Source organism: Arachis ipaensis, chromosome B9 (assembly GCF_059453495.1).
Source record: "Arachis ipaensis isolate K30076 ecotype BB chromosome B9, ASM5945349v1, whole genome shotgun sequence".
NCBI lineage: Eukaryota > Viridiplantae > Streptophyta > Magnoliopsida > Fabales > Fabaceae > Arachis > Arachis ipaensis.
In genome coordinates, this window is record NC_142444.1 from 143,489,214 (window position 1) to 143,500,965 (window position 11,752).

Genomic DNA, 11,752 nt, shown 5'->3' on the forward strand with positions numbered 1-11,752 from the left:
TATGTGAGTTTCTGATTGTATGTGTAGTGATTTGGAAGACTTATTTAAAAATATACAGAGTTAATGAACAGAAAAAATGAAGTTCTGGAGTTGTTAGATCTGAGAAAATGTTGCTGTGTTGAAAATATACAAATGTTTAGTGATTTGTTTTTTAGTTAATGTTGCTGTGTTGTTTTTGTTAACTACTAGTGAGTCTCTTTGATTGCTCTTTCTTGTTCTTGTGATACTGATCATTGGCTTATTTGTATTGTTATGTGAGTTTCTAATTGTATGTTTAGTGATTTAGAAGACTTATTTAAAAATATACAGAGTTAATGAACAGAAAAAATGAAGTTATAGAGTTATTAGATCTAAGAAAATGTTACTGTGTTGAATGTGTCTTATTTTTGGGGGTGAATCAGCAACCTCTTATTCTTGGTGATAACCATAAGTTGCAGGTGATTCCTTCATTTATCATTTGTTTGATTAAGCTGCTAACCATGTGGTGAACTGCCTTTTCATGTTGCCTTTTACATGATAGAGTAAATATTGAGTTTTAGTATATTACTGAAATGTTACTTAAAGATGCTGAAAAGAGACCATGATATCTTTGCGAATATTGGTCAACTATTTTATGACTTTGCCAGTACTATTAAGTGATATGACAATGATGCATGATGAATAACTAAAATAGTTCGATTGTGTTAACAGCAGTGCTTAAAACTTGTTTTAGGTTTGTACTTGTAGGCATATGATGTGCATAAGCCTTTCTATTATCTAACAATACTTTTTTAACCATTTCTTAGTATTACATAGTTATGATTATTAAATTCTAAAACTCAAGCAACTTATTATATGAGAAGTGTGGTTAACGTAAACAGAGAAAAAGATTAAAAAAAGAAGGTAGTTTCTTGTTGGAATGGTTATCAATTATCACACATAAAATGTTGGCAGTTTAGATATCACTTAAAAGAGAATGAATTTATTTTAAAAATCTTATGACATTTATTTATCACTTTTTATTTGTGATGGATATCTCTGCATCTCTGTTCCGTCTTACCAAAGGTCTATTTTTTGTTCACTTTTCTGCTTCTTTAACTCTGCACTTTTGTCAAGTGGATTCATTGGTGGAAGATATTGGTTTATTTTATATAGAGGTTGTTTATTTTATTGGTGGAAGGTATTGATATCAACCAAATTTAATTTCTTTGTTAATATATAACTAATTGTTGATTGGCTGCTTAGGAGCTATTGTGGTTTTGTTGATGGAAACAAAACTGTTGGTTCTGTTCATGAGTTAAAAATGCTACTTTTTCATTGTTCTGTTTATATGTATGCAGCCAACAAGCAATGAGGTGCCCAATGAACGGACGCCTGAAGTTGGGGGTGAAAATGTCGAGTCCGTGGTACGTTCCTCAACGGACAGCGGCACGCTTACCAAACCCCCGCCCCACCCTAGAACAAAGAAGAGGAAGGTTGATATGACTAATGTGGGTGCAACTTCGGGAGCAACTCCTACAAATCCAGCTCCAAGCAATGTGGACACTGATGAAGAGGATGGCAAGGATGAAGCCAATGAAGGTAACAGAAAACCTTCTAGACCTAGATCCTGGACTTGGAAATACTTTACAAAGGATCCTAAGTCCAAGCCATCACATCCTAGGGCTAAATGTAATTGGTGTGGTGCATCATATGCATGTGACTCTCATAGAAATGGTACAACTAATATGCGTTATCATTTGTTGAATCAATGTAAAAAATTTCCTAGGGACTCGGGTGACCCTAGTCAAACAATCCTTACCTTCCAACAAAAAAAAGAGGGTGAAGGGGTATTTACTGCAGTTACTTTTGATGCTGAAATGTGTAGAAAAGTCCTTGCTAGGATGATAATTATTGATGAGCTACCGTTCAAGTTTGTTGAGGGGGAGGGATTCAGATTCTATATGAGTATAGTGCAACCTAGATTTCCACTTCCAGGAAGGATTACTGTTGCTAAGGATTGTTGGAATCTTTATATTAGTGAGAAGAATAGGTTGAAAACTGTGTTCAAACAACCGAATCAATCTGTTTGTTTAACTACTGATTGTTGGACTTCTGTGCAAAATCTGAATTATATGTGTCTCACTGCTCATTACATTGATCATGATTGAAAATTGCAAAAGAGGATTATCAATTTTTGTCTTATTAAAAACCACAAGGGAGAAACAATTGGTAGAAAAATTGAGAGATGTCTTTTGGGGTGGGGGATATCTAGAGTGTTCACAATTACTGTTGATAATACTAGTTCTAATGATACTGAAATATCTTATCTAAGAACTAGAATGGAGGATTGGAATTTACATCCTTTGAAAGGAGAACATTTGCATGTTAGGTGTTGTGCACATATTCTTAATCTTGTTGTTAATGATGGTCTGAAAGAGATGCATGAATCTATTAGTAAGATAAGAAATGCTATTAGATATGTGTGTGCTTCCCCTAGTCGCATGAATAGGTTCAAAATTTTCATAAAGGAAGCTAGGATACAAGACAAGTGTACTTTTCAACTCGATGTTCCCACTAGATGAAACTCTACATACACTATGCTTGAAAGTGGTTTGAAGTTTCAAAAGGCGTTCAAGAGGCTAGGGGAGAGAGATACAGAATATGCTCTAATGCAAGGTGGTATTCCGAGGAATATTGATTGGGACAATGCAAAACACTTTATGGAATTCTTGAAAATTTTTCATGATGTTACAAAGAGTGTGTCTGGTAGTTTGCTTGTGACTTCTTCTCAATATTTTCATGAGTTTTGTAAGATTTTGCGAGTGTTCAAGGCTTCTTGTGGTAGTCGAGATCCATTACTTGGGAGTATGGCTGAGAGGATGAAGCTTAAGTATGACAAATATTGGGGTAACATAAAAAATATCAATATGATGATTTTTGTTGCTGTGGTTCTTGATCCTAGATACAAGTTGAAGTTTGTGAACTTTAGCTTTGAAAAGCTATATGATAAGGATGATACTGATTTTTTGGGTGCAAAAGTGAAAGAGATCTTCTCCAATATGTTTGATTGCTATGTGAGTGCAAATAATGGGGGTAGATCATTTACTTCAGCAATAATGGATGGTGCATCAGATGTGGGAGTACCTGATGGTGACATGGCTGGTGATTTTTTCAAGGAGGTTCATTTTCATGAGATCATCAACAAGAATGAGGTGGATTTGTATTTGATGGATGGTTTAGAGAAGCCTCGTGATCAAAATACTTTTGACATATTGAATTGGTGGAAGGTAAATTCTAGCAAGTATCCTATCTTATCCCAAATAGCTAGAGATGTCTTAGCAATGCCGGTCTCGACTGTTGCTTCAGAATCAGCTTTTAGCACTGGTGGAAGAGTGCTTAACAACTATAGGAGTTCTTTAACTCCAAAGACAGTTGAGGCATTGATATGCACACAAAATTGGCTTCGTGCTTCTCCAATGACAACTGGTTTTGAAGAGCTTATTGAAGAGTTTGAGAAACTTGAGTTAGGTATGCAAAAAAGAAATTTGTAGTTCCCTTTATGGTTTATGTTTATAATTTATAATCTATATTATGTTTATAATCTATATTGATTTTCTTGTTTTATTTTTGTAAAAATTGCACCAACCGGAGAAGATGAGGATGAGTCTGGTGTAGATTCTGATTAAACATGGTGGCTGTTTGGCTTTTGTTTGTTTAAAAGTGAATGTTTCGGTTTAAACAGTGTTTATTGTTGTTGTTTGTGTTTATTGTTTTTGTTTTGCTAGACATTTTTAATTGTCTTTGTTTTATGTTTAATTAAATTGAATTTGTATTGGATTTGGATGTGATAAACTCTTGTTATTCTAGTTTATTGAAAGTTTTAAATATCATTTTATAGCATTTTAAATTCAGATAAGCAGGTGTAAAAAATCGAAAAAATCGACCGAACCAAACCGCTGTTGGTTTGGTTCGATTCGGTTCGGTTGCTCAAACAGCAGCCAACCGAACGGTTGGCCTCTTAAAAAAACCGATCAAGTCGGTTCGGTTGGTTTTCGATCCAAAACCGAACCGAATCAAACCGATTACACCCCTAAAAAGAAGTCTTAATTGCTAGTTGTTCTCTCCAATTCCTACATAGAGGAAGCTGCTGCCTAGGATTTCTAAGCTTGTGCATAGAAAGTTCTTTCTCTGTATTCGAATTCCATTTAAGAAAAAAAATTACTATTTTATAAAAACATGTTAAAATTATAAAAATAAAATTTTTAATTAAAATTTTAATATATTTATTTTATATATATTGAGAGAAAAAATTTAAATTTTTTATTATTGATAATCTTATTATATATCTTAATATTAATTAAACAAAAATAATGATAGAATCACAATCAAATTTTCATTTTTTCAAGCAATGCTAATATTATTTTTAATATTATACTATTAAAAATATAATCAATCCCTTTTTATCAATTTAATCATATTTAATATTTTAAAAATAAAAAAAAAATCAAATGTCAAATTTTGACTTTCATAAAATATAAAATTTGTCAGCGCAAATGTCAAATTTTGTCTAACACAATTAATCCCAGGTTAAGCTGTTTGTTGTCTTCCCATTGTTCGTTCTTTCGAAATTGTTCCCCACCAGACCAGAATGAATGACAATCTAGCTGCATTGCATTTGCATAGGAACTAGTTTTAAAGAAAAAATAAATAAATATTAGATGAAAAAACTAAACAATTATTATAAAATGAAATATTATGAAACCTTTTAATATATGAGAAAATAATCATTTTTAATTTCTAAATGGTATTTAATTTACTAGTCTATTTATAAAAAATAGTAAAATAGAATCTTCTCTCTCATAAAAATAAGAATAAATTATCATATTAAATTATTTCACATTTAATATTATCCAATTATGTTTCGACTTTTATTTTAGAATTGTCCTTATAAAAAGATATAATATAAACCGATTTAATATCATAGTATAATAAATCGTTTTAAACTGATTTACCATACGAATACGTTACCAGGTAAATCGTTGTTCTTAAAAACGATTTAGTAGGGTGAGGGGAGTTGCTTGTAATTCCAATTTCTAAAACCGATTTACTAGGAATATCATATATGTATAATTTGGTTTCTATTAAACCAATTAGGAACACCTCCATATAAATAAGTGAAACCACATTGTGTATGATATGCTTATGATTTTAAAATGTCTGATAAAATTTCTTATTACTAGTTTATTATAAAAAAAATCAAGAAAAAAACGAGAAAAAATTAAATTCAGTAGCAAAAATCCACTTAATGTCTTCGTTCGCCCATCTATTGATTTTAAAAAATTACAAAATACTATACTACAAAAGTTTGAGATTTGTGGAATAAAGCTAGTGAAAAAATTGTCTACAAGATTCTTATTGCTATCTGTAAGAATTTTACGAAGTATAATTCTTTTGTAATAGGAAATGATGATGACTCTAAGTGTTATTTCACTATCACATGAATTTTTCTAGAGTAAAGGTGCCTCAGTTGTATGCGAAGCTTGGAAATGTGGTTGGGAGTATTACAAAAACTTATACACGCTTTTCGTTTTAATATAATGCCTTTTAAGTGCTCTTATATAAAATTATTTTGAACCAGGGGAAAAGGTAACATTTGATGCACTCTGACGAAAGAATTCGCTACTCAGTTGGTGAAACATATGGATCAACAACCAACCACTGAGTATATACTCATCTTGGAATTTACAAAATTCAATCTATATAAAGGTAAAAATAATAATCAATAAAAAGGACGTGGTCAGCACTGTCGCGTGATCTCCATCAGCCACAGCGACTTCAATTCACCAACCATCAGCATTGTCGTGCGACCTTCATCAACCACAACGAGTCGACGTTGTAGAGCGCGAGGATGCGGTCTCCGATGAGAGCTGGACTTCGACGAGGACTAGACTCCGTGACTTCGCAAGAAGATTGGAGGAGAATTTCATCCATTGGTGGTTGTTGTCGCCAAAGAACCAGAGGGCGGGGAGTTTGCTGAGGATGATCACCAATGACTTCAACACCTAGTTTTACAATTGTTGAGTCTGCAGCGGAATTTTAACTTCTAATAGCTACAAAGTAATATGAAATTGAACACTAATCACAATAATGCACTCGCTATATAATTACTAAAGAGAAAAAGAAATAATAATAATAATAATAATAATAATAATAATAATAATATGAAAAGAAGATGTGAATGTAGTTGTTATTGTTGATGATGATTGAATTGAAATTCTACAAACGTTTATATAGTGGTTATATGCTATAATTTCAACGGATAGAAATAAAAATTTCCTATAATAACCCTTAGCCTTCCTTTTCTTTCTCTCTCCCTCACAATTCTCCACCTCGTTCACAATTTGAAATCTACGCAAATTTTGGACGATCAAAGAATGGTATTCGTATTCGGTTGCATCATTGACAATGACTGCCTAACATAAAACAATATTGAGCAATTTCAAACAGTGTTAGAACTTGCTTCCTGACACCACTTTAGTCAACATGTCAGCGGGATTTTCATCCGTGTGTACTTTTACAAGAGAAATGTCACCTTTCTCCATAACATCACGCACGAAGTGATATCTAACATCAATATGCTTGGTACGAGCATGATGAACCTGATTTTTAGCCAAATGAATTGCACTTTGACTATCACAATTCAGATCCACGCAATCTTGTTTCAACCCCAAATCATCTAGAAGACCTCTTAGCCACAATGCTTCTTTCACCCCTTCTGCTACTGCCATGTACTCAGCTTCTGTAGTAGATAGTGCCACTGTAGCTTGTAACATCGATCGCCAACTAACTGGAGCACCTTGTATTTTATATACATAACCAGTCGTAGAACGTCTTCTATCTAGATCACCAGCATAATCAGAATCAACAAAGCCACTGATTTGACATGATTTTCCACTAAAGCATAAACCTGTGTCAATGGTGCCCTTCAAGTATCTTAATATCCACTTGACTGCTTCCCAGTGTGCCTTACCCGTGTTTGCCATGAACCTGCTAACAACACTTACTGCCTGTGAAATATTTGGGCGTGTACATACCATAGCATACATTAGGCTACCGACTGCACTAGCATAAGGTACATTTTCCATGTAAGCCTTATCCTCTGCTGTTGTGGGAGATTGTTTACTAGAGAGCCTAAAATGTGGAGCCAACGGTGTTACCACCGATTTAGCATTTTTCATTTCAAATCTTTCAATGACGCGCTCAATGTATCCTCTTTGGCTCAAGAACAATTTTTGGCTTGATCTCTCCCTTTTAATTTCCATGCCTAATATTTTTCGTGCAGCACCCAAGTCTTTTATTTCAAATTCTTTACCAAGTTGAACCTTTAACATATCTATTTCTACCTTGCTCTTAGAGGCAATAAGCATGTCATCCACATACAATAGAAGATAGATATAATCACCTCCAGGAAGCTTACGAATGTATACACAACAATCATAATTACTTCTGGAAAAATCTTGTTTTAACATAAAGGAGTCAAATCGCTTATACCATTGCCGAGGAGATTGTTTCAATCCATATAGCGATTTCCTCAAGCGACATACCTGACTTTCTTTACCCTCAACCTTGAAATCCTCAGGTTGATACATGTAGATTTCTTCCTCTAAGTCACCGTGCAAGAATGCAGTCTTTACGTCTAGTTGTTCCAACTCAAGATCACCATGAGCGACAAGACTTAAAAGCACCCGTATGGAAGTGTGTTTCACCACTAGAGAAAATATCTCATTGTAATCAACACCTTCTTTCTGTGCAAATCCCTTTGCTGTTAACCTAGCTTTGAATCTTGTACCATCTGACTTAGTAGGATCTTCTTTTCTTTTATACACCCACTTACAACCAATTGCAGTCTTTTCCACGGGCAATGGGACCAGATCCCATGTCTTGTTCTTATGAAGAGATTGCATCTCTTCCTCCATAGCGACCAACCAACTCTCTCTATCTTTGTCTTTGATAGCATGTTTGAAGGTGACCGACTCATCATCCTCCACTGAGAGTGCATAATCTACCAAGTTTAGCTGCCCATAATGTCTCAAAGGCTTGTCTGACCCAAACTTCTGAACAAATTTATAATTCCTTTTTGGCCTAGTAGATGCCAAAAAATCCTGCTACTGCTGTTGTAATACATGTGCATTTTCTCGCTGAATTTTCTCATGATCAAGTTCATCCTCTGCATCATCTCGAGTAGCATTAGGATGCTCCACCTGAACATTATTAGAGTCTATTTGTTGGTATTTAGACTCTATCTCCACCACTTGAGTATTTAAAGTTTTTCCAACATCACCATCATCTGGCACCACATCTTTAGACAAAGCTACCATAGATCGTTCATCAAAGGTAACATCCTTGTTAATTACAAACTTAGAATCATTTACACTCCAAAGGCGATAGCCTTGAACCCCTCTTGGATATCCCAAAAAGATTGCCTTCTTAGCTCTATCATCAAGCTTATTATCTTTGACATGATAATAGGTTGTGCATCCAAAGACTCTGAGTTTCTCGTAATCTGCATGTTCACCTGACCATACCTTATAAGGTGTGTCTCCATCTAGAGAAGAATGTGGGGATCGATTCACTATGTAGCAAGCTGTAGCAACCGATTCTGCCCACTATTCTCTGCCTAACCCGGAATTAGAGCGCATACACCTTGCCTTCTCAAGTAGCGTACGATTCAGTCGTTCGGCGACTCCATTCTGTTGTGGTATTTTTCTAACTGTCCAGTGTCTTGTAATGCCTTCTCGGTCACAGAACTCCTTGAAAGCCCCATCCATGTACTCTGTGCCATTATCAGATCGTAGAGTTTTTAACTTCCTATCCGTTCGATTTTCAACCATTGCTCTCCATCGCTTAAAAGTACCGAATACCTCATTCTTATGTTTGAGGAAGTAAATCCAAACATACCTGGAATAATCATCAACAAAAGTAACAAAATACCTGGAACCACCCTTGGAAGTAACTTTAGCCGGGCCCCAAACATCAGTATGCACATAGTCTAACAACCCTCTGCTTTTATGCTTGCTTGTAGAAAACTTCACCCTATGTGCCTTTCCATACACACAATGTTCACAAAATTCCATTTGTGGTTTCTTCATATTCTTCAGCAAACCTTGTCCACAAAGCAATGATAGACCTTTCTCTGACATATGTCTAAGCCGCATGTGCCATATTCTCGTGCAATCTGTTTGATCTCTACTTCCACCGATTCCAACTGCTAACTCACCTATAACCGTTGTCCCCAAAAGAGAATAAAGATTACCGTGACGAACTCCTTTCATCACTACCAAAGAACCACGAACAACTTTCAGTACCCCATTTTCCGCAACTATTTTGCAACCATTTTTCTCCAACAAACCTATGGAGATCAGATTTTTCCGCAAGTCTGGAATATGTCTCACATCTTTTAAGGTTCTTACGACACCATCATGCATCTTGATTCTTACAGTACCCAACCCCACAGTTTTACAAGCATGATCATTGCCCATTAAAACTGTGCCACCATTTATGCTTTCATAGGTAGTAAACCACTTCTATTTGGACACATATGGTGAGACTGAATCAAGAATCCACTTATCGAAGATTTCATAAGATTGTTCTGTCACAGAGTAATAATCTTCCTCATCATTTGAGACGTAGCTTGCTTCTTGCTTTTCTTTTGGGTTGTCGTTGTTTTGTTTCTTGAAAGTTATCTTCTTATTTGGACAATTTGCTTTGAAATGTCCAGCCTCACCACATTTAAAGCATGTTCTCTCCGCGTGAGGTCTAGATTTTGGCCTAGACTTTCCACGCTTATTACCTTTTCCTCTTTCATTAGTCCTTCCTCTAGCCGCGAACAATCCTTGTGCTTGATCATTATACTCTCTTCCATTTGAAGATGACATTACACTTGTAGCAACCTTACATAGATCATCTGCTAAAAGTGATGCCCTCGTCTCATCCATGGTCAGAGTGTCACCCACCAGCATCAATGTCTGTACCAGATTTTCATAGGACTTCGCTAATGAAAGTAACAATATGAGTGCCTGGTCTTCATCATCAACCTTCACATCTATATCCTTTAAGTTTGATATGATCCTATCAAACTTATTGATATATTCTCGGATTGAGGTGCCTTCCTCCATCTTGCATGTATACAATTTGGATTATAAGTAGATCCTATTAGTTAGAGTCTTTGTCATGAAGTTACTCTCTAACTTTAACCAGACGCCTGCTGCAGTTGCTTCTTCGTTCACCAAGAAAGCAACATCCCTCTCAAGGCATAAGATTATTGCAGCCCGTGCCTCAAGATCTAATTCTTCCCAATCCTCATCTTCCATTCCTTTCGGCTTTTTCTCTTTTTCCGCTAGTGCCTTGTGTAACTTTTGTGATATAAGCAGATTTTTCATCTGCATCCTCCAATAGGAAAAATCATTTTTTCCATTGAACTTCTCGATTTCATATTTGCCTACTTTGACATTACTACTAGTAGAAGCCATTATATTCAAAATTGAATTTTACCACTCAAATAATGAATAATATAACGTTGGCTCTTGATACCAATTGTTGAGTCTGCAGCGGAATTTTAACTTCTAATAGCTACAAAGTAATATGAAATTGAACACTACTCACAATAATGCACTCGCTATATAATTACTAAAGAGAAAAGGAAATAAAATAAAATAATAATAATAATAATAATAATAATATGAAAAGAAGATGTGAATGTAGTTGTTATTGTTGATGATGATTGAATTGAAATTCTACAAACGTTTATATAGTGGTTATATGCTATAATTTCAACGGATAGAAATAAAACTTTCCTATAATAACTCTTAGCCTTCCTTTTCTTAGCCTTCCTTTTCTTTCTCTCTCCCTCACAACAATGGTACCCTTCAGAAACTTCATCTCTTTTCTCATTTTCTGTTACCCCTTCATCATTGTTGCTGGTGCTGTTGTTGTTGTTGGAGAATGTGAAAAGGAGAATAGATGAAATGGTGGACTTGCATCTTGCGGATTGAATTTGTGGTCTTGGATCTGTTTCTTCTGCGATGATGTGGTTGCACCGGTAATTTGGGATTTTCAGATAATTTTTTAGTGTTTAGATAATTTTGTTGTGCAGAACCCATATTTTATGAATACAAATGATAATTTCCTTTTTCTATGGATAGATGTGTCAGCTTTTTTAACTTTCGTGGGTAGAAATGATAATTTACTCTTTTTTCTATTGAATATTTGACTAAGCATAATTTGAGTCGTTTATTGTATATTGTATAGTTGGTACTTAATTTCCTTATTCCCTTTTTCTTCTCTACCTGTGTGGTTAACAAAGCCTCAACACATTGAAGGAAATTAAAAAAAAATTAAAAAATTAACATTTTTATTAATATTAACCATTATTTAATAAATCACATCCTACTCAACAAATTTAGCATACAAACTGCAACAAAAATGTGAAAAACACAAAAGGAATTGGCTTGCTCTTTGAAAGCAAGCTTTTCGAGCATGCAATTTGGATGTGATGCATCAATTGAAAGACTAAAATCCGATGTGGAGAAGTCAAATAGCCTTCTTGAGTATGGTGAACTCCCGTAAGAAGAGTTTCGAGCAATAAACTTACAGAGTTTCTTGCACTCGAAGGCCTGCAAATGAGTTCACAAGTTTGAGTTTTACAATTCAAAATTATCTAAGCTCAAACAGTTTCAGTGAATATATATACTTTCATGAACAATTAATATGAAGTATAAAATGAATTTTTCCA

General features: G+C 34.7%; 1 protein-coding gene across 1 annotated transcript; it reads left to right on the forward strand.

The window, feature by feature from the left end:
* Positions 1-2,558: 2,558 nt before the first annotated feature.
* LOC148546640 (zinc finger BED domain-containing protein RICESLEEPER 1-like) lies at positions 2,559-3,647 on the forward strand. The gene is made up of 2 exons (XM_088498102.1): positions 2,559-3,489; positions 3,595-3,647. The coding sequence occupies exons 1-2, from the start codon at positions 2,559-2,561 to the stop codon at positions 3,645-3,647; spliced, it is 984 nt and encodes a 327-aa protein (XP_088354228.1).
* The last annotated feature ends 8,105 nt before the right edge of the window (positions 3,648-11,752 follow it).